The following is a 24335-nucleotide window of genomic DNA, read 5'->3' as shown; positions in this document are numbered from 1 at the left end:
AGTTACCTCTGGGCTGGAACTTACCCAGAGGGCAAAAAGACCATTTCCTAAAGCTGTGGTTAGAGCCTATGCTTGTAGCAAGTGAGGGCAGCCTCAGGGACCTGAGTTTCCAGAACAACCCACCATATGCCAGGTTGTGCTAGAAAAGTTTGCTCCCATCAGGGTGCTCAGAACATGCTAGGAGAGAATTATTACTCCCAAGGTCCCCCAGACAGTAGCTGGTAGAGCCAGTACTGGGTTCCAGGCCTTCCTACTTCCACATTCATTTTCTTTTCACCAAATCACACTGTGATCCCAGTACAGAATACCACGGATGCTCTGGTATTTGTTCTGCAATCCCTAGAACTTCTACTTGTTGGCTTGCTATCACTATATTTACTTTTCTGTGTTTTCATTTATGTTTTCTTCAATTACGACAAAGACAATCTTTTGTTCACTGATTATTTATATTTTTTTCTTTATGAACTGTCTTTTTGGGCTCCTTTGCTGATTTTTCTCCCGGGGTGCTTTGTGTATTTCTTGGTGATTTGTAAGCACTCTTTATATATAAAGGCTATGATAGTATAAAGCTTTGTTTGCCATCATCTAGCTATAGTGGTCAAGATGCTAGAGATAAAGAAGGTATCTGCCTGTGTATTGTAATTTTTTTTATGCCAAATATTGTTTTTAACTTCCTGTCTTGCAAGGAGGACTGTTTAGCACATTGAAAAATCAAATGATAACTGTTTGCTGATCAGGAATATTTAGGCTGAAAAATAATTTGACTTGTTAAGTAAGCAGTTAAACCAATGGCAATTAGACCTTCACTCTTCTGAATGGGCCTTGAGAAGAAATAAACCAATAAAATAAGAGCCCCTGGTTGTGATGTCTAGTCCTGAGGGAGGGACCAAGGCTCTACTCAGAGATGGGCTGGCTCTGTTAGGATAATGAGGAGGTGGAGGTTGGGGAACAGAGCACATTACAAGATCTGAGCCTTGGCCATGCATTGAATGCATTCCTCTTAAAGGATACCCATCTCAAAAAATAGTCCTTTACCTATATGATTCCCAATAAGCAGTGGTGTGCTAGGGCCACTTTGCATCGATTTACTGATTGTTAACATTTTCAGGAATTTGTGAACTGATTGATAAACATAGCCATTATTAAAAATTAAATAATATAAACATAATTAATAAATTATATTGAAAACAAAGGTAACAAATAATCAAAAATCATCACTTTCTAATCATTTTACTGTATTTTGACATAATCCATGCTTTGGGGGTTATTTATATCTATCCTATCTATAGAGTAGAAATACTATCAGTGGCTACTGTGTACTCTTCTCAACTCTACTTTCAGTGACATCTCATTGGTGGTTTGAAATCAGCTGTGGTGGGAGCATTTACACACGGAAATTGATAAACACTACAAAAAAGGGCTTGATTTGCTGTTGATTTTTTTGATTTGAGAAAGTGATGGAGGAGGAAATATTCATAATGCAGGTTAAACTTAAAAGTGAATTATATCTGTAGCCATTATATCAGCAACAGCATTAAAAAACTGAGGGAATACATTCTTCTAGTGTTTGAAAACCATCATCCAATTCAGCAATGAGGTTGCCCATATCACTGACAAATAAGTTCCAACTTGTATTTATGCCAAAGGACAGTTGTTCATCAACTGCAACCACAGATCGACTATAGATATTAGAGTCTGGCAAAAATCAATGAACGGGTTCTCTTAGAATCAATGGACTATATGCAATTTACAATGTGAACAGTGTAGTTTCTTATTATTTGCAAACTGTGCTACACATACTTTGTATCAGTAAAATTTATAATATTGCATACACACATAAATAATTTTATATACATTTCTACATACACACTTGCCCCCTGGAGTGCTAGTTGTTAAGTATTTACTAGGACAGTGGGGGGTCCATGGGTGGGTAAATGGGGACAGGATGAGAGGCCTCAAATAACACCCAAATAAGCAGGCCTCTTAATTACAAGGTAACAGAGTACTCCATTCAAAGGCAATTTGTAAATAGGCTAGAGCACAGAGCAACAAACTAGGGCCCACCACCCACCACCTGATTTTGTATAGTTATGTTAAAACACAGCATATGCATACATTTACTTATTTTCTATGGCTGTTTTCATATTGTAATGGCAGTGCTGAGGAGCTGTCACAGAGACCTGAAAAGTCTAATACATTTATTATCTGGCCCTTTATAGAAAAAGAAAAAAAAGCAAAAAAAAACAAAAAACAAAACAGCATCAGACTTTTTTTAAAGCATCAGACTTGAGTGAAGTGAAAAAGACCACTTGTGGATCACTCTGAGTTCATCCAAAATATTTTATAAATATTTTTCGAATTTTAATTTTATGGCATTTTTTTTGCCAAGTAGAAGTTTCTAATTTTATGCGTATTAATCTACCAAAATAATGCTCTCTCCAAATGGTTAGCCAGTTGTTGAGAGCTTTTATTCAATACCTCATTCTTCGCCACCAATTTGAAATGCTACACTTAGTGTATCTCTACTTATGGACTCTCTCTTTTCTGTTCCCCCTGACTTACCTCTCTATACCAGCAGCAGGGGCATACTGTTTTAATTATTTTAGTTTAAAAATACAGTTGAGCTTTGAATAACACAGGTGTGAACTGCACAGATCACTTACACATAGATTTTTTTCGATACAAACAGTACAGTACTGTAAAAGTATTTTCTCTTCCTTATGATACTCTTAATGACATTTTCTTTTCTTGAACATACTTTACTGTAAGAATATAGTATATAAAACATATACTAGTATGTGTTAATTGTTTATATTGTCCGTAGGGCTTATGGTCAACAGTAGGCTATTAGTAGTTAAGTTTTGGGGGAGTCAGAAATTTGGGGGTTATTATTTTTTTTAAAAGATTTTATTTATTTATTCATGAGAGACACAGAGAGGCCAAGACATAGGCAGAGGGAGAAGCAGGCTTCCTGCGTGGAGCTGGATGTGGGACTCATTCCCGGGACTCCTGGACTCCGGGATCACGTCCTGAGCCAAAGGCAGATGCTCAACCAGTGAGCTACCCAGGAGTCCCTGGTTTTATTTTTTTTTAAGATTTTACTTATTTTGCTTGCTTAGGCAGCACATATACTAAAGATTTATTTATTTAGGGACGCCTGGGTGGCTCAAAGGTTGAGTGTGTCTACCTTCGGCTCAGGTCATGATCCTGGGGTCCCAGGGATCGAGTCCCACATCGGGCTCCCCACAAGGAGCCTGCTTCTCCCTCTATGTCTCTGCCTCTCTGTGTGTCTCTCATTAATAAATAAATAAAATCTTTTAAAAATTATTTATTTATTTATTTATTTATTTATTTATTTATTTGAGAGAGAAAGAGAGAGAATGCAGGGGGAGGGGGGCAAAGAGAGAGGGAGAGGATCTTAAGCAGCCTCCACACTCAGCGCAGAGCCCCATGTGGGGCTTAATCTCATGACCCTGAGATCATGAACTGAACCAAAACCAAGGGTCAGATGCTTAATCAATGGAGCTACCCAGGCCCTGGGAGGCAGAAGTTATATGTGGATTTTTGACTGTGTGGTGGGATGGCATCCCTAACCCCTGTGTTGTTCAAGGGTCAACTGTATGTTTGAATACCTGCATTTAAGTTTTTGGAAGTTCTCTCACTATTCTCTGTGTTTACTCTTACAGATAAGCTTTATAATCATTTAGTTAGGTTCTTCCTACCCCCTTAGTTTCATGGTAATATTGATTGAGGTTGTCTTCAAATGGTAGACTCATGAACAACGGCCACCTCAGTGATATTAAAGCCTGAAATACAATACAGAGGAAAACCCTTTAAACATCAATAACCATCTCTTCTAAGTGCCTGTTGTATTTCAAGTCCTCTGGTAGGTCAAAAAAATAAAGATTTGGGCTCTCTCAACTCTCCGTCCAGGTGAAGCAACCTCTCAAGAGAAACACTTTCTAAAAGTCATGACCATAGTACAGAGCAGATGTTCCTAGTACAAGACACCTGTTAGACTTCAATATTTGATTGATCTTTATAATTATGACACTTAAAATAAAATAAAATAAAATAAACAAAAATATCCTAACGCCAGATATAGGAAAACCACAGAGCTAAAAAGAGAAACATCAACTAAAGGCTGCCTGTGGTCAGAAGAGGCACAGTGAGTCCAGGCTCTGCCCTTAGGTGCGTGAGCTTGGTCAGGATCCTAGGTGGAGCTTGGAATTAGCTTCCTCTCCCACAAAATGAGGATTAAAACACTCAACAATAAGATTGCCACGAGGAGTCATGTTAATAATATAACACCAAACACTTGGCACGGACTTGTAAATCAAATCCCTCCAACAGCCCGATGCAGAAGAGGGACCGAGGCTCAGAGAATGGTAATGGCCTGTCCAGGGGCCACTGCTGGCAAGTGGCAGAATGTGGATCTGATGAGCAGGGTGGCTCCAGAGCTCAACCTCTGGTAAGCTGGGTTCTTTAAAAACAAGCAAACACACACACACTCATACATATATACGTACCTACCTATACCCACACCCCACAGACATAGTACATATATACACTCATGCATATATACATACCCACATAGTACATACATTCATGCAAACGTACATACTTCCGTGCACATATATATACAGATACATACATACTCCCATGCACACATATATACACACATGATCCCACTCTAATCCATGTACACACACACACACACAGTTTGGTGCCTTGCCTTATTCCTATACAGATTTAAGGATAAAGAAAGTCCAAATAACCTAGTTCAAAGAAACTAGCTCTTCCATGGCATACTGAACCTTTCTGTTCCTCACACGTATATGGGGAATTATATTTGCTCCCAGGCAACTTCATTGTTGTTAATTTATTTAACCATGCAATCTAAATCTCTAGGACAGCCTTTATTTTGACCTCTTGGGAAGAAATGTCCCCCATGTGAATTTTTTTTTTCAATTTCATGATGGAAATTTTCAAGTGAAGACAACATAGAGAAAACAATACAATGGGTTCCCATGTTCCCATCACACAGTACCAATAATCATCAATGTTCTGCCTATTTTCCCCTGTTTACTCCTTCCTTGCTCCTCCACCTCATGTCCCCCGAAGTATTTATTTTTTATTTTTTAAATTTTTTTAGGTAAGCTCTACCCTCAACATGGGGCTTTGACTCCAAGATCAAGTTGCATGCTCTACTGATTAATCCAGCCAGGAGCCTCTCTCCTTAAGTTTTTTAAAGTAAGTCCTAGATCTCATTAATACTTCACTCGTAACTACTGTTGTATGTATCACTATCAATAAGAACTTCTTTTCCATAAACCTTAATTCCTTATCATCATCTAGGACTGTTTAAGATGCCCTACTTCTTTTTTTTTTTTTTTTTTTTTTTTTAAAGATTTTATTTATTTATTCATGATAGTCACAGAGAGAGAGAGAGGCAGAGAGACACAGGCAGAGGGAGAAGCAGGCTCCATGCACCGGGAGCCCGACGTGGGATTCGATCCCGGGTCTCCAGGATCGCGCCCTGGGCCAAAGGCAGGCGCTAAACCGCTGCGCCACCCAGGGATCCCTAAGATGCCCTACTTCTATACTGACTTTTATCAATGAGATCAGATGACATCAGTACCTGATGGAGAATACCTAAGCACTGACTATCAGCCCATTCCTCTCTTTGATAAATGTTACTGCTCCCCCTAGATCAGTGGGAATTTGGAAATGCTGGTGAGATCAAGAAAAACCTGCCCCATGTGGTCTGCTGCTCTTTTGGAATCAGAGGCAAAACTAGAGGAAAAAAAAAAAAGAAATTTCAATCAAGAAGAAAAAGTGAATTCTCTGCATTCAAGAGAAATGACATAGAAGTTTTAAAAGTGCCATCAATTGTCTCAGACAGTCTATTTATTACTATGTGAATACCAAGTATGTGAAACGAACCCATTGGAGTCCTAGAATAAGATACATGGTGTCGATGACAGAAGATTGGGAAGCCTGCTTGAGGATATTTTCTGTTTAAAGTTGATGTCTCACAGCTCCCCTCAGAGGGGAAGATGGTGGAGGTGCCCAAGAGCTTCAGGCAGGCTCATGGTCATGAAGGAAGTGTGATCTGGGTACAGAAGACACACCATAGCCCTGACGGAGCTCTCTGTGCCCAGCACCAAACTGAACCCTCAGGCGCAGAATGGGGTGCAGAGATGAAGAATGAAGAAGCATGCTTCCACTTGCACCTGCCCAGCAGATCTGGTATGTGGCCCACATGCAGTCTAAGTAAGTGCATGCTGAGTGAATGGGAGAAGAATGGAGCAAAGATATCCTGGATGCTGCCCAAGGCCAAACTCGCTTCCAGCCAAACAGGAGAGGACCCATTTTGCCACATGCATCAGGGTGCTTGCAGGAGCCCCAGGGGGCTAGGCAGGAAGGCTGGTTGGAGTGGTGCAGGTGCATACACTTTGCCTTGTGCCGGGCAGGTGACCACCAATGTGGGCTCTGAGGTGAGGGCAGGATGGGGAAGGGGGGTGGTGGGGGAGTGATCCTAAGTTTCTTGGCCTGGGTCAGCACCTTCTACCCAAATCCTTAGCCAAGTGTGCTCATCCTCATCTTATGGGAGAAAAGGCACAGCACCAAGGCAAGGTATCATTCTGGACTGAATCCTTATATTCCCTCAAGGTCATATTTTTTTTTTTTTAAAGATTTTATTTATTTATTGGGCAGCCTGGGTGGCTCAGTGGTTTAGCGCCACCTTCAGCCCAGGGCATGATCCTGGAGACCCTGGATCGAGTCCCACGTCAGGCTCCCTGCATGGAGCCTGCTTCTTCTGCCTGTGTCTCTGCCTTTCTCTCTCCTGTGTGTGTCTCATGAATAAAAAAACTCTTTAAAAAAATATTTTTTAAAAAATTTATTTGAGAGAGTGTGTGTGTGAGTGGGGGCAGGAGCAGAGAGAGAGGAAGAAGCAGACTCCCCCCTGAGCAGGGAGCCCGATGCTGGGGCTGAATCCCAGGGCCCCAAGACCAAGACCTGAGTTGAAGGCAGATGCTTAACCAACTGAGCAGCCCAGGCACCACCCCCTGCCCCCAAATTCATATGTTGAAACCTGCCCCCATTGTGATGGTATTAGGTAGTGGGCCTTAGGAAGGTGATTAGGTCAGGAGGGTAGAGCCCTTGTGAATGGGGTTAGTGTCCTACTAAAAATGGCTCAAAAAGCTCACTTGCCAACCTTCTGCCATGCGAAGAGACAAGGACAAGGTGGACACCTGTAACGCATAAGAAAGCCCTCCTGGAAAATAAATAAATAAATAAATAAATAAATAAATAAATAAATAAATAAATAAATAAAAGAAAGCCCTCCTGGGAACCCGCCCACTCTGACAGCCTGATCTCGAACTTCTCAGAACTCTGAGAAATGAACTTATGCTATTGATATGCTACCTCATCAGTAGTACTTTGGTATAGCAGCTGGAATGGACTAAGACATCAGAGATTTGGGAAAAGTGGAGGCAGGAGGATCTGATGGATCCCAGGCCTATTTCAAACAAGATACAGGGGAATGAGGCAGATAGGGGTTCCAGACAACTGACACTTCCTGCATTCAGAAAGACCCAAACTTAAAATTTTGAGCATTCTAGGTGGAAAACTTCTATTTATTTATTTTAAACATTTTATTTTTACTTATTTTGTTTTATTTATTTACTTGACAGAGAGAGAGAGAGAGAATAAGCAGAGGGAGCAGCAGGCAGAGGGAGAGACAGGCCCTGAGCAGAGAGCCCAAAGCGAGGCTCAATCCTAGGATGCTGGGATCATGACCTAGGCTGAAGGCAGATGCTTAATGACTACGCTGCCCAGGGGCCCTAGGTGGAAACCTTCTAAAATGTATCCCCAGAAGATGTTCTGCAAGGTGGGACCTTTGCTCTGGTCACAATGTCACCAGCAACCTGGCCCAGAGGTGGTCTGTGGGGCACTGGACTCGCACACCAGTCCTGCATGCCAGGCTCCCTGTGGAGCCCATGTTCCCAACCCCTGGGCCTGCAGCTGCTTCCCTGGTGAAAAGTGAGGTCCCAGGGCACCCGGATCCGAACTCAGGTGAGTGGAATAGAGGTGTGCTGAATGCAAGAATGAACGAGAAGCCTCTGGTAAACACAATGCAGCTATGAATCAGGATGTGCACTCCTTTCCATTCCTTGCTTTCTCCCAGAGAAGGAGAGTGATCCTGGGAGCAGACACACCCCTCCCTTGGCCCAGGAACTGAAGAGGAACATGCATGACTCATTTGCTACTTGGTTTTCAAAAACTAGTTTTAAAACAAATTACATCAATCAGGTTCAATCTGACAGGAGGTGAGTATTGTCTGAGCTAGCATACTCAGGAGACTTGGTTACTTAATAAACCCTGGTCTTTTTTTTTTTTTTTTTTTTGCTTTTGATAAATTTATTTTTTTTAATTTATTTTTTATTGGTGTTCAATTTACTAACATACAGAATAACCCCCAGTGCCCGTCACCCATTCACTCCCACCCCCGCCCTTCTCCCCTTCCACCACCCCTAGTTCGTTTCCCAGAGTTAGCAGTCTTTACGTTCTGTCTCCCTTTCTGATATTTCCCACACATTTCTTCTCCCTTCCCTTATATTCCCTTTCACTATTATTTATATTCCCCAAATGAATGAGAACATATAATGTTTGTCCTTCTCCGACTGACTTACTTCACTCAGCATAATACCCTCCAGTTCCATCCACGTTGAAGCAAATGGTGGGTATTTGTCATTTCTAATAGCTGAGTAATATTCCATTGTATACATAGACCACATCTTCTTTATCCATTCATCTTTCGATGGACACCGAGGCTCCTTCCACAGTTTGGCTATTGTGGACATTGCTGCTATAAACATTGGGGTGCAGGTGTCCCGGCGTTTCATTGCATCTGTATCTTTGGGGTAAATCCCCAACAGTGCAATTGCTGGGTCATAGGGCAGGTATATTTTTAACTGTTTGAGGAACCTCCACACAGTTTTCCAGAGTGGCTGTACCAGTTCACATTCCCACCAACAGTGTAAGAGGGTTCCCTTTTCTCCGCATCCTCTCCAACATTTGTTGTTTCCTGCCTTGTTAATTTGCCCCATTCTCACTGGTGTGAGGTGGTATCTCATTGTGGTTTGGATTTGTATTTCCCTGATGGCAAGTGATGCAGAGCATTTTCTCATGTGCATGTTGGCCATGTCTATGTCTTCCTCTGTGAGATTTCTGTTCATGTCTTTTGCCCATTTCATGATTGGATTGTTTGTTTCTTTTGGTGTTGAGTTTAATAAGTTCTTTATAGATCTTGGAAACTAGCCCTTTATCTGATACGTCATTTGCAAATATCTTCTCCCATTCTGTAGGTTGTCTTTGAGTTTTGTTGACTGTATCCTTTGCTGTGCAAAAGCTTCTTATCTTGATGAAGCCCCAATAGTTCATTTTTGCTTTTGTTTCTTTTGCCTTCGTGGATGTATCTTGCAAGAAGTTACTGTGGCCAAGTTCAAAAAGGGTGTTGCCTGTGTTCTCCTCTAGGATTTTGATGGAATCTTGTCTCACATTTAGATCTTTCATCCATTTTGAGTTTATCTTTGTGTATGGTGAAAGAGAGTGGTCTAGTTTCATTCTTCTGCATGTGGATGTCCATTTTCCCAGCACCATTTATTGAAGAGACTGTCTTTCTTCCAATGGATAGTCTTTCCTCCTTTATCGAATATTAGTAGACCATAAAGTTCAGGGTCCACTTCTGGGTTCTCTATTCTGTTCCACTGATCTATGTGTCTGTTTTTGTGCCAGTACCACACTGTCTTGATGACCACAGCTTTGTAGTACAACCTGAAATCTGGCATTGTGATGCCCCCAGATATGGTTTTCTTTTTTAAAATTCCCCTGGCTATTCAGGGTCTTTTCTGATTCCACACAAATCTTAAAATAATTTGTTCTAACTCTCTGAAGAAAGTCCATGGTATTTTGATAGGGATTGCATTAAATGTGTATATTGCCCTGGAACCCTGGTCTTAACTGAGATTTTCAAGTACTATTCCATAGCATGCCATTGGAGCTGAGTTGATTTGTTAGGGTTTTGTTTTCTTGTTTTTTTTTTTTTTTTTTTTTTTTTTTTTAAGTTATTAAGTCAGTTGCAGATATGTGAAGGATATTGAAGTGAACAATGCAGGAACCAGCACCTCACTCCCAAAACGGGATGTCAGAGGCACTGTAGAGAAATGAGATAGGTGCTGCTCTTTCTAACCAGGCTGTCTCTTTGTGTTTGCTGCATTATTCTTGCCATGAGGCTGGCAGTGACCTGGTACCAAGGAGCCACCCAGACCCAATAAGCGGGGAGGGAAAGACATGTGCTTTGGGATCAATCTTCCCCGGGGTACCAACAGTGACAGACAGCTCCCAAGTCCGCATTTCACCTGGGCCCTGGAAAGCTGGAGTTGGTGAGAAACTTTGGTCAACTGGTGTCACTTTCTGTAGCTGAGGTCCCCATATGAACATGTCAGTGTTGAGGACAGCCCTGCTTTGAAAGGCAGAAAGGCTAAAAGATCATTCTTGCTTTTTTTTTTACCCGCCCCCCTCACTCTGGAGAGATACTGTTGGAAGCAAGACCAAGGCCACCATTTGCAAAGGGAGGAGGTGCTAATGCCTGGATGTGCCGAGCATGTAGCCCAGAGAGAGGCATCCATCCTCCTTGTGCACAGAAAACAGGGCTTGCAGTATGGTCTCAGTGGCAGGACCATTTGCCTGCTTGTTCCTGCAAAGGGCAGCTCAGGAGCAGCACCCCGCCAGTGTAAAGTGGGTGTGCATGCAACGTTGCAGGAACAGCTGCAGAAAAGTGCACTCTGTGACAGTGTGTCCTGATCCCCTCTATTCCAATAAGCCACAGAAGAGCAGAGCTAAAAGAGCCTATTCTGGTCCTGTCCCACCCAGCCAAAAGATCTATGTTCTAATCATGCCCAAAGATGGACACTGGCCTGTTCTGGGACTTAATGCAGGGCCACCCTCGGGAGGTATCCCCTGCATTGCTTAGCCGGCATCCCTTGTAGTACACAGAACGTCTGGTATTGTGATGATCACAAAACGTTCCAATTGTCCTCACTCATTCACCAAATGACCACTGTGATCTGTGATGAGCCCCACAGCAGGAGGTACTGGGAACATGGCAGGAGCCAGAAGACAAGGGCCAGACAGAGATTAGCATGGAAAATGAAGTCAGAGCTGGTGAGTGCCATGTGGGCAGGAGGCGGTGGGAAGGCTTGGGGAGGTGTGTGGCATGTAGTTCTGTGCTGGGTACCACAGCAACCCTCAAGTGCAGTACCTGTACTTGTGAGAATCATCATGACATAAACAGATCTCCTCCCAGTGCCCACCCCTGGAAGACCCCTGGGTATCCCCGTTTGCCCCCCCGGGAGAGCTTATCCACACTGTGGCTTTCATTACCAGAGCTACTTGCTGACAACACTTAAACACTTGCATTTCCAGACCTCTGCCCTGATGTCCACGTATATACATCAGACAGACAAGTTGTGCTGCGTGAACACACAGCTCCACAGCTGCGTCCACAGTACTGGCCTCCTGGGCAAGCAGAGATGCCGATGGGTGCTGGGACTCTGCCTTGTGCCTGTGGGGCAAGGAAGGCTTGAGGATGGAGGTGGCATGAGATGTTGATCCTTACCTGTTACCAGCAGGCCAGTGCACTTTGGGGCTTTAAAAACGAATACAGGAGTTTCTGCTCTTAAAATATATGAATTTCAAGTGACTTAAAATTTTGCATTTTTGTATTTTTATTTATTTGAGAGAAAGAGAGAAAGAAAAAATGAGCGGGAGCAGGGGAGGGAGAAGAAGATGCCCTGCTGAGCAGGGAGCCCGACCTGGGGCTAAATCCCAGGACCCCGGGAACATGACCTGAGCTGAAGGCAGACACTTAACTGACTGAGCCACCCAGGCACCTCAGCATTTTTGTATTTTTAGGTTTTGTTATAGTAATGTCTTTTCAAAATAGTTACTTATTATCCTCAAGGCTGAAAGTTATTCTTTTTTTAAGAGAATCTCTTTTTTTTTAATTTTTATTTATTTATGATAGTCACACAGAGAGAGAGAGAGAGGCAGAGACATAGGCAGAGGGAGAAGCAGGCTCCATGCACTGGGAGCCCGACGTGGGATTTGATCCCGGGTCTCCAGGATCGCGCCCTGGGCCAGAGGCAGGCGCCAAACTGCTGTGCCACCCAGGGATCCCTGAAAGTTATTTTTTTAAAGGGGGGACCGGGGGAACCTTATAGATGACTTGATCATTTAAAGTCAGTTTTCTTTTCTTTTTTTTTTTTTTTTTTTTTTTAAAGTCAGTTTTCTACATAAGGCAAGTCAATGCTCTTCTCTTCGGTTCAATACAAACAAACAAAAACCTCCCAAAACTGTGCTTCATGAAAATTCAGAAAAGGACCAGGGCAGAGGAAGATTCTAGAGTGATCAAGAAGCAAGCCCCTGGGAACAACAGAAGTGAAAGCAAACCTCAGGGAAATGTCTCCAAAGAGAAGCAAGACTGGAGAGTCATCCCTGTCCTTTACTATGAGTCCAAATCTAACTGAGAGATACGAAGATGTCAGAGATCGCTGTCAGTGACTACAGCAGAAGACATAAAGATTATTCTTGTTCTCTCTCCTGGTGTAGCTCCACCACTTCCGTCGGTGTCTAGCCCAAAGTAGGAATTCAATAATAGTCAGTTCAAGAGATGGTTATGAACCAAAAGGAGAGTCATGAAAGGCTACCTTCCCCGAGTAAAAAATAATCTAAAAGCAAAATTAAGGAAACCATTCCATTTACAATAGTGTCAGAAAGAGCAAAATACTCAAAAACAAATTCACCAAGGAAGTAAGAGACATGTGGAATGAAAACCATAAAACAATGTTGAAAGAAATGAAATAGGATGGAAATAAACAGAAAGGCATTCTCATCCATGGATTATAAACTCAATATTGTTAAGATGAAAATATTCCCCAAATTGAACTAGATTCAGTGACATCTCTACCAAAATTCCAACTACCTTTTTTTCCCCCAGAAATAGACAAGATGGGGGATCCCTGGTGGCTCAGTGGTTTAGTGCCACCTTCGGCCCAGGGTGTGATTCTGGGGTCCCAGGATCCAGTCCTGTGTCGGGCTCCCTGCATGGAGCCTGCTTCTCCCTTTGCCTGTATCTCTGCCTCTCTCTCTGTTTCTCATGAATGAATGAATGAATGAATGAATGAATGAATGAATAAATAAATAAATAAATCGACAAGATGATCCTATCATTCATATGGAATTGCAAGGGCCCCAGAAGAGCCCAAACAATCTTGAAACAGAAGAACAAAGCTGGAGAATTCATAGTTCCCAATTTTGCAACTTACTACAAAAGCTATGGTCATCAAAACAGTGTGGTACTGGCATAGGCATAGGCAGTGGTGAACAGACCAGTGGAATAGACCAAAGAGTCCAGAAATAAATTCATACATCTATGGCCAATAAATTTTCAACAAGGGTGCCAAAGTCATCCAATGGAGGACACAACAGGGCATTTTTTTGTTTTGTTTTGTTTTTTTCATTTTTTTAATAAATGGTGCTGGGACAACTGAATAGCCATATGCAGAAGAATGAATCTGTACTTTTACTTATACTATACAGAAAATTAATTCAAAATAGATCAAAGTAAGAGTTAAATGTAAGAGTTAAAACTACAAAACTCTCAGAAGAATACAGATTTTAATCTTGACCTTAGATCAGGTGATAGTTTCTCAAATATGACACTAAAAGTGCAAGCTATAAAAGAAAAAATAAACTGAATTTCATCAACATGGAAAACTTTAGTGCACCAAAGGGCACAATCAATAAAGTAAAAGAACGGCCCATAGAATGGGAGAGAAAATTTACAAATCAGATATCTGGCCCAGATCAAGTATCCAGAATATATATACACACACACACACACACACACACACACACACACATATATATATTTATTTATTTATTTATTTTTAAAGATTTTATTTATTTATTCATGAGAGACAGAGAGAGAGAGAGAGAGCAAGGCAGAGGCACAGGCAGAGGGAGAAGCAGGCTCTATTCAGGGAACCCGACGTGGGACTCGATTCTGGGTCTCCAGGATCATGCCCTGGACTGAAGGCAGGTGCTAAATCGCTGCGCCACCGGGGCTGCCCCAGTATCCAGAATATTTAAAGAACATTTACAACCCAGTAATAAAAGACAAACAACCCAGTTTTTAAAATGGGCAAAAGGGCCAAATAGACATTTCTCCAAAGAAGATGTAAAAGTGTCCAATAAGCCCATGAAAAGATGCTCAACATTATTAGTCATTAGGGAAATTAGTGCAAATCAGAGTCCAGAGTGCTAACCATTACACCATGGAACCGCCAAATTAGTGCAAATCAAAACCACAGTGAGATATACTTCACACCCACTGGGATGGCTATACTGAGAAGAAAATGAAAATAATAAAACAAGTGTTGATGATGACGGGAAGGAATTAAATCTTCATATTGTGCTGGTAGGAAGGTAAAATGGTACAGCCACTGTGAACACCAGTTTGATGGCTCCTCAACCAGTCACATAGCATTACCATACAACCAAGAGAACTGGAAACATACACCCACAGAAAAACATGGATGCTCAAAGCAGTGTGATTCAAAACAGCCATTAAGTAGAAACAACCCAACTGTCCATCAACTCATGGAGGGATGAACAAAATGTTCTAGATAATCAAATCTGTACAATTAAATCATGTTAATGGTGAAAGGGAATGAAGTATGGATACCTATTACAACATGGATGAACCTTGGAAACAGCATGCTAACTGGAAGAAGCCAATCGTGAAGGGTGACATGTTGTATGATTCCATTTGCATGAAATGTCCAGAAGAGGCAAATCCACAGAGACAGAAAACAGATTAGAGGTTGCTGGGAGCTGGGAGAATGGGGAGTGTCTCTACTCAATGGGAATGATGACAAAGTTCTGAAATTGGGTAAGTGGGGATTGTTGCACAACACTGTGAATGTACTGAAAGCCACTTAGTTACATACTTGAAAAGGATTAATGGCGAATTGTATCTCCATTGAAAACAATTAAAAAAAAAAGAATTATCAGAGACACTACAGTCAAATAAATGTCTGGAGTAAACAAAAGGGTTGAGATATAAAGTGGTGTGTGAAATTCCCGAGAGCCACTGACCTTGTTTCTCTGGGTTGCGGACCTGGGATGGCATGTCTTGGATTTCCAAGGTCCATTCCCCCTCGGCCTTTTCTCCCCAGCAGTGCACGGTCATGAACTCCCAGTTTGTAAACCCTTCATTGGAATGATCCAGCAATCTGCAATTGGAGACTCGGGGTAAGAACACAAGGGTCCAGAAAGGAGCAGTGAGTAGGGAGCCAGGTCTGAGAGGGCTCTTTCCCACCTTGGAATTACTCAAGTGATGGTACAATCCCACCAAACAGCACCTCAAAGGCAGCAGCTTTGAGAATGGAAGGGAAAGAGGCTTGGCCCTCAGCTGAGGCCAAAATGCAGGTAAAAGCAGGTGACTGCTTTCAAACCCTTGCATGATGACACAGCCCTGGCCAGCAGCTTCACCTCCATTATCACACTGGGTCCCCGAAACATTCTGAGAGGCAAGCTGGCCAGCAGGACTTACAGGTGCCCAACAAAAGAGAGTGATGGTCTCCCTCCTGCCATCCTCATGTATGGACTTACAGATGGAGAGATCCCAAGTGTAGTGATGAGTAGCAGGTCCAAAAGCCTATACCTGGCTGAGCTGGGACTTATCTGCATACTGTATCTGCATACTGACTCCTGTCTTTATTCTTTCCAGCATAAGGAAATGTTTAAGAGGTAACCAAGGAAGGCCTTCAAACCTAATCCCCCAAAACGTTCCTTCAGAAGCTGTGTGGTTCCTCCCTACCCCAGCAGTGATCCTACAGAGCCCATATACCAATGCCTGAGGGCACAAAAGCAGACAGAGGACAGGCCACACACAACTCTTCCACGGAAACCCCAGGGGCATCACATAGGAGGCCTTTCTAAAATGCTGGCCTGTGGAATCATGAAACCTTTACATTTTCATGGAGCTAGCTAGCTCTTGTGTGCTGTTCTCCAAAAGATACAAAGAAGGCAAAACATGTAACTCTCTAGGGCTTAACAAGCTTCAGCAGGTGCATCTGGGGGGAGATGACATAACTGACCAGTCTGGTTGTTTTTCAGTGTGTGCGGGAGGCCCCTCCCCTCTGCCAGCCTCCCCTCGAGGGTTCTGATGAGCCTCTCTTGGTCCTTCCATACCCCAAGATCTTTCCAGACTAGGACTTCAACTCAGATCCTTTTTCTCTTATTTGACTTGAGCAGGAAACAGGAAGTGGCTCACGGGCGCCCTCTTTCTTCCAATACCCCCGTGCCCTGTTTGGTCTCTTGTCCTTGGAAGGAACAATCTCAGGTTCTTCTCTCTTCCTTCCCCATCTAACTACATCTCTATTTGGGGATAGTGTCTTTTTTTTTTTTTTTTTTTTAAGATTTTATTTATTTATTCATGAGAGCCACAGAGAGAGGCAGAGACCTAGGCAGAGGGAGAAGGAGGCTTCCTGAGGGGAGCCCAATATGGGACTTGATCCCAGGACCCTGGGCCACGACATGAGCCAAAGGCAGATGCTCAACCACTGAGCCACCCAGGTGCCCAATGGGGACAGTGTCTTAATCCAAGGGGCTCTTTATTGCCCATCAGAAGTTCATAGACATGTTTTGTGTGATATAAGACTGGAGTCCTGATCTGGGTGTTCTCCAAATGTCCAATGAATGTATAGACATGCTTATGGAGAGAACGTTCTGGGAATGGAGAAGAGTGAGGGGGAGAGGTACACCCTGTCCCTTCACACGGTACAGCCGTGTGAAGGTCAAGGCTGATTTTCACACACGATACCATGCCAAATGCAACGCACTCTGAACAAAGACAAAACTGTCCCTTAAGGGTTGAAATACTTCATGAATATCAACTTAACTCTCAGTGAAAAGAATCTGGCAACCTGAAAAAGCTGCCAAATTGAGCAAGATATGAAGTAAGGTAGGAGGTAATAGATCCCCGAATACAAACTCTTGATAGAATCACAAAATCTGTGCCTGGGGGGCAGGAAAAAAAAACCCAATTGCCAAGACTCAGGAGAGTGCCAAGTGGCTGCAAGGCAGGTTTAAATTGCTTGATGGCCCAGGAACCACACTTCCTAGCAAACAGGTTATCGTGAACCAAAGGAACTTGGCAGGACCCGCTCTCTCTCCTGTGAGTGGCTCATACTAGGCCTGAGCAGGATGGAGGTTAGAAGGGGAGGAAAAACTGATTGCAAGGAAATCAGGAGGGATGCTGGGGTGCTAGAAAGTTCTTCCAGGTCAGGTAGATGGATGGAAGCAGGACAGGATGGGAAGCCAGCTGCCTGCACCAGGCATTTTCATCTGTATCATCATATGCAGTTCTTGTAGCAATCCTGGTTGTGACAGGAGTAAAATGACATTTCTAGAGGGGAGGAATAGAGAGAGGAGAGATGGCCATCTCCTGGGTGCCCATCTGGGAAGTGAAGGAGCATGGGTAGAAGCATGAGTCTCTGGGCTCCAAAGGCCATCTCGCCATTGGTCCTTGCAGTTCATTGCTGGCCCACTGGCCTACAGACTGCTGTCACAACTTCTTAAGCCTCACTGTCCTCTTGGTCAACCCAAGTCACCAGTTGGTGCCCATACCCAGGTCCTACCTTGAAGTCAGGGCTCACTACCTCTGATGTTTCCTGGTATCCAGCCTGGAGCAAATAGGGTTCCAAGGAGGTGACCTCAGGAGAGCACAGAAAAGTAGAGCCTGTACCTGGCCTAGGGAGCCTGAAGCAGACCTGCCCAGTCTGGTGTTCCCACAGGCAATGAGGGCCCATTATCAGCAAACTTCCAATCCTTCAAGAAGTGCTAGAAACCTGGCCTTTAGATGAGATCTCTTGAAGTTCCAGTAATAATAATAATAATAACAATAACAATAACAACAACTCTGATTGCAAAAGAGCATAATGCTTTGGCTCCCCAGCTGGTACTCCCAGACTGCTCATGCCTTGGCTGCCTTCTACAGGCAGAGGCAGAGTGTGGTCCAGGCCTACCCTCAGGAGGGAAAGATGCCCCCTGACGCTCTTGTGTTACAAGAGTGAAGCCTAACCTGGTAGGGACCAAGCCCGATGGCCAAGCCCTGGAAATCACTGAAGCCAGGATCTGGTCTCAGGGCTGGTTCTAGGGCACCACCAACAAACTCAGTGCTCGCCCAGTGGCAGAGCCACCAGGCACGGGTGTGGTAAACGGGGCATGGCTCCCCACTTCTTCAGACAAAGGCCCGCATCTGCCTGTCCTTGCAGCAGGCCAATCTCTCAGTCTTCTGCTAAGTAGGGGTGAGGTAGAAGGGGGCTAAGAAAAAGGGCAACTCCTATCCAGTCCTGAAAAGAGGCATTTGCTCAATCGCCATCTCTGAATCCTATCCTCCAAATGTGGCTGCCGCCCCCGGCAGGGGACCCAAAGGAGTCAAGCAAGCCCAGCGTGGGCAAGCAGGGAGTGGGCCACCGCCCAGGGGATAGGCAGTTGCAGGTGGTGGAGTTCGGTTGCCAGTTCTATTTTTCAAGAAAAGCCAGAAATGCTGGCTTATCCTGAAACCTTTCTCTTCCTTCTGTCTCTTAGCTAAGGTGCTGAAAAGAAGCCCCAGTGCCTCTCCCCTCCTCCCCCAAGCTCCCATAAATCCCTTCACCCCAGTTACCTCCGAGCGACACAAATGCATCAAAGCCCTCCTCCTTGTCCCTGACCTTGTGGAAGAAATGGCTCCATAGCTTTCCATGAACTGTATGTGAAGCCCCAGAATTCAGAGCCTGTTTCTCAGGCCTTCAGCTAAACAAGGGCCCTCTCAGGTACATGTGTGAGAACCCTGCAGAGGGAAGTCTCTGAGCACCCCATAAAAGCCATGTCTCCCACAGAGCAGAGTTCTGGTCCACACAAGTTCAACAGCACCACACATGACGCAGGGCCATGCAGAAGGTTTAGGAGGCAAGGCAGTCCTCCTCCGACACATATGCTCACCTCAGATCCCAAATGATAGGATAAAAATGATCTTCAGTGCACTTCTAAGAGCAATTAAATCATCGCCAGAATTCCAGAAATCTTTCCATTAAACAAAGCAACAACAAAACCCTTGTCACTACTGCCTGGAAATGAAAGTTTTCCAGGATGGTTTTGAAGGCCAGGTTTCAGGTGAGCGGGGTCTGTGTGTGAATGTCCTCAAGAGGAAGCTTTTGGAAGAACCCACCTGCCTGGGGTGGAAGGGTGGAGGGTGAGGGAGTCCCACAGGGATGCTGTGACCTCAGTCTGGGTGGGCTCTCCTGATAAGCTCCAGCCCCTGTGCCAGCCCCGCTAGGCCGGCCTGGTCTTACCTTTTTGCCAATAGTTGAGACTTGGTTCCTGAAGGAGAAATGAGGTGGATCTGGAGGTCTCCTCGACGTGGGTGGGAAATAGTGATGCGAGCCACCACGTGTTCCAGGTAGCCCACGCGCTGGTCTGAGTGGTCTGCACAGGCAGTGGTCAGGGCAGTGGTCCGAAGCGTCTGCACCACAGGGATGCTCCTAGGAGAGAGGGGAGGGGCTAAGGGCTCGCACCAGAAGCTCCAAGGCCCGCAGGAAGGCAGTGGATTCAGGCCTTCCCAAGGACCCTCAGGGACCTCCAGCCCCTCTTGGATGTCCTACTCTTGGATGCTCCCATTGAAGCTATCTTGCCAATCCAGAAGATGTTTGCTGTTCTGGAACTTGCTTAGAGATTTAAAGAATGGCTTCTCATACAGACTCAGCTAACATACCCAGTGATCAGCCCTCAGTGCCCAGGAGCTGGCTTCTCTCCAAGTAGCCTTTGGCCAACACATTGCATCAAATGCTGGGAGTCACCAAGGCTCTAAACCGCTACTGCTTTGTGGCAAAGACTGGCCTTGCTAATAGAAGACACGATGCTGAGTAATAACAGCAAACATTTCCTGAGCTGACTGTATGCCTGGCACTAGACATGGCACTAGTCTGAGAATTCACGAGGATCCAGTTTAGAAAGAGGTCAAGGATCATGCTCAAGGTCACACAGCTACTGAGAAGCAGAGCTGGGATACCAGGCTCAAGTTCACTGCCTCCACCTGTGCAGCACACTGTCCCACAAGGATGCTGGTGTCAACCTATGCTTGTGTTCAAGATACCGAGGAAGAGGAGATGGACAAGGCCCCCAGGGCCAGAGCTGGGCTCTTGTGCTAAATGCACTGGTCAAAGCCATAGCGACTGGACCAGAGTCATGGAGGACGGACAGGAGCTGGTCTAGTTCCTACTGTCATGTGTGGAGAAACTGGGGTCCCCTCCCTCTCTGGTCCCCTCATGGGAATGGATGACAATTCTCTTAATTAAGTCAAGGCAGTTTTACCATATGAGATGGAATCTAAGAACAAACATCAGGTCCCAATCATTCACGAGTTAGTTCCACTAGAATCTTCTAACACTCCCCAGAGGAGGGAGATACAAAGCAATACAAAGCATATACCTGCATGCAGCTCCCGCCTATTCTGGGCTACCATGGCTCGCCCCTACCTCTTGTAAACTGAGGAAAGTTCTCCAGTCACCCTGCAGCACATTAACAACTCCCCACTGCTCAGCCAGTGCTCAGTTTATTACGGGGAGCGCTTTGCTCATTATACCCCGACTCTCCGCTCAGGAGGGGAGGCTCGAAGCGTAGGCTCAGCATCTCTCAGGAATTACATTGCTTGGCTCTACGGGGCCTGAATCATAAAAAACAATCAAAACATCTATAAACAGTGATGTAATTCCCTCAGAGACTCTGTAAATATTTGAAAACATGATTTGCACGCATCATAAATTGATTTAGAGATGCTAACTTCTTTCACAGCCTTCTCCCAAATTTTCCTGTCTGTGTTTACAGGTCAGCAGGCCCCCCACTGTGGCAGAGGCAAAACCTTTTCTGGGCCCAAGAGGATGATCAAGTTAAAGCAAAAACAAAAGCCATAACAACGTTTCAAAAACCTGCCCCAGGGCAGCCTGGGTGGCTCAGAGCAGTTTAGCACTGCCTTTAGCACAGGGCCTGATCCTGGAGACCTGGGATCGAGTCCCACGTCAGGCTCCCTGTGTGGAACCTGCTTCTCCCTCTGCCTGTGTCTCTGCCTCTCTCTCTCTCTCTCTCTCTCTCCCCTCTCTCTCTCCCGTGTCTCTCATGAATAAATAAAATCTTTAAAATAAAAATAAAAACCTGCCCCATCCCTCTAACGCTTGACCAATGGGGAGGAACAATCACTCTGACCTGGAAATAGACCTGAAATCCCACCGAGGAATCCTTAATCCTAAAGGAGTAAGCACAGGATTTCAGAGAATAGGAACAGGGTAAAGAAATTGCAACCCAACCCCATGCCTCCCCTGCCCACCTCCTGTGCCCTGTCCAGTGTCGACATCTAGAGAAAAATAAAAATCTCGAGGACTATTAAATATTCCGTGAGATTATTAAAAGCTTCTTGCATTTACACTTTTATCCTTGCTAAGGGATTCTAGCTGTGAGGCCATCCCTGAGGTCAGAAAGCTTGGTTGGTCTAATGGACAGGGGCCACTTGGCAGCTGCCAGTGGGGTGGCTGCCGGGGGTGGGGGTGGCCTGCAACTCCTTTGGGTGTTAGGGCCTAGCCTGGTTAGATTTTCAAAACTAAGACATTACCCTCACCTGGGGGGTTAGGAGTCCCTTCCTCCAGGGAACAAGGCTAATTATAACAATTAGTTTTTATGATACAACACAGTTACAGGCCACCAGCCCTCCACATTTGCGCAAGTTCTAGAGGAGGGTGGGGAGCCCAGGACAGCCACCCAAGGACAGCGAGTTGTTACATCTCCTTACCGGCAGTCAGCCTTCCCCACATTTTATTTCTGCTCCCATTGGAACAAATAACTTAATATTCCAAATCAGGAGCTTTTAAATTTCCTTTAAAAAAAAAAAGTGGAGGGGAGATATGTTAAAATGTTTCAGAATAGTCGAGCTGAGATTTTTCTGTATTTCAGATAGAAACCCCAAGTAGAAGTGGGGAAGCCAAATAGCAAAAGCCATCACTGTGTAAGAATGAACTCTTAGGCAGAAGGTGAAACCTATATGGGGGGGGGAGGGGATTTTTCCCCATCCTACAGTTATTTGAGAGAGAACACAGAACATGTAAGTCAACTGCAAAGCCGTTTATTTTTCAGTTAAAGCAACGCTCAGGGGTTATTTTTGTTACGAGAACACGGCTAAATTGTCCTTTAACCACGAAAATTGATCTAGAAAGATCTTCAAGTTTCTAAGGTAACTAAAAATATCCCATTGTGATTAAATTCTGTAATTGTTGTGTGTACACATGGCCATCCTCCAAGTGCCCTAAAGGCACCCAAGGAGTTAAAAAAAATCCCACAAGACCTATCTCCAGACCCAGCGATATTTAAACTATGGAGACTGCCCTACTTTGAAATGATCTCTGAGGACAGACTTGTCACTTCCTGTTGAACCACATTTCAGACTTAATTACTGATACTCCAGATGTTCTTCTTTCATCCTGAAGTCTCTTAAACAGCTCCGTTCTCCTGAGGGGGTGGAGGGTTACCAACAACAAGCAGCCTTGACAAGAACTTCCTTGTACCTCCAGACCATGACTCCTTTGACCTCCTACTTCTCTCCAACGTATAATAGCATCTAGTATCTCATAAATGTACAGAAACAAGATCCTGATTCACTCAATTCAAGGCACTCACCAAATCACTATGCTTAGACTCTTCTGGCATCCGAGTGAAATCCAGAGCCAAAGATACATATTTTCAAGGACAGGTTTTCCCTGCTATGTGAAAGCAGAGCATTCCTGTGAAACCTTTCTCAAGCTGAGAGCAAAGGCGTAAAGCAAGGAAGCAGTTACCATTAATTTGTATGGAAAAAAAATGTGGGAGCATTCCCAGACCCAAAAAATAACCTCTCTGAGGTTTTTCTGATACCTTAAGAAACATCCTGCTAATAGATGCACAAAATAAATGGAGATAAAGCACAGATGCTCATGGACACTGTTCAAAGCTCCAGCGGCTTGATAGCTGAGATGCTGGGTGTTGTTCCTGGGGAAGGAGTTTGGCAGGGCCACTCTCGCTGCTCAGGGCGTGCACTGCCTTTATCACAGCTCACTGCAAAACCAATGCTGAACGCTATTTTTGCTTTCTGTCCTTTTTTTTTTTTTGGTAAAAGCAGAAATCCTCTTTGGATTTCTTCTAGATACTAAAGGTACTAAGACTTTCATTGAAGCAAAGTGGTGTAAGGCTACTTACAAACAAGTGGCCAGGGAAAGCAAGGAGGGAGGGGGATTGGTAGCTACCAGTAGGAATCCTCCATTGTTCCACTTGTCTTTCTGTCCTGGCTGGGAACCCACTACAAGATAGTATTTCTCACTCCCACCCTAAAGACCTCTTTCCAGCTCATCTATAAGGGCAGATCTGTGCTTTGGCACAGAGCATTTCCAGGGCAATGATGTCTTACCAAGCTGCAGGGCAGGGGCAAGAGCAGGCTTGGTCCAGTTCCTCATCAGATAATTCTGAGATCATGCTAGTGTGTGAAGATACCCCCTCCAAACCCCTGCCAAAGCAGAAAGCAGGGACACCCTCCCCCATTGTATTTGGTATTTGTCTTGGAGAGATGAGGTTGCTGCGGAACTGAGGACAATTATAGTGGGAAGAAGCAGAAGATCAACCAGAAGACGCTTTCACAGACCTTCTAATGGGTAATGAGTAGAGTGGAAAGGGGTTAATTGGGGCACTTGTTAAATAAAACTGTACAAAACCAACTTGGTCTGTTGGAGGGCACAGAGTGATCTGAATGGGGACATTAAGAAGCTTCAGAGTCACTTTCTTAGACCTATGTTCTAGGATGAACATTCTTGACAGAATGGTCATGGAGTCTGAGATAGACAGATTCCATATACTTCTTATTCATATTAACTGACGTTTAGGATTTTCCTTAGATTAAATTACTTTTGATTATGAAACCACAGCACATCATTTAGGCTGGAAATAAAATTTAAAAAAGAAAAAGAGGTGAATCCAGTACATTAATTTAGACGTGCTGCTCATCATTAAGTTGTAAGGTGTTTTAATATACAGTGTTTAAATTTATAGCGTTTATTTTTCTTCTGTATGAAATAAGTGCTGGCTGTAAAGATTTCTTCCAGCTCTAAGATTCTATCTGATGCAGAGTTGAAAAAGACAATTAGATA

At 44.2% G+C, this 24335-nt stretch overlaps 1 protein-coding gene across 3 annotated transcripts in view; it reads right to left on the bottom strand.

Annotated features, from left to right (window-relative positions):
* The window catches only part of PCSK6 (proprotein convertase subtilisin/kexin type 6), a 185488-nt gene that overhangs the window by 41228 nt on the left and 119925 nt on the right, over nucleotides 1–24335 (bottom strand). For 2 of the 3 annotated variants that reach the window (XM_025438519.3, XM_025438520.3), the window contains exons 12-13: nucleotides 19473–19661; nucleotides 15232–15368 (exon numbers count right to left, since the gene is read on the bottom strand). In XM_025438519.3, coding sequence (XP_025294304.2) covers nucleotides 15232–15368; nucleotides 19473–19661 — 326 coding nt within the window. Of the gene's footprint in view, nucleotides 1–15231; nucleotides 15369–19472; nucleotides 19662–24335 lie in introns of those variants that run through there. The other variant, XM_035714395.2, reaches the window with a different exon arrangement.

Source organism: Canis lupus, chromosome 3 (genome assembly GCF_003254725.2).
Source record: "Canis lupus dingo isolate Sandy chromosome 3, ASM325472v2, whole genome shotgun sequence".
NCBI lineage: Eukaryota > Metazoa > Chordata > Mammalia > Carnivora > Canidae > Canis > Canis lupus.
The sequence above is the reverse complement of the archived record's forward strand: the minus strand, read 5'-3'. Positions and strand labels throughout refer to the sequence as shown.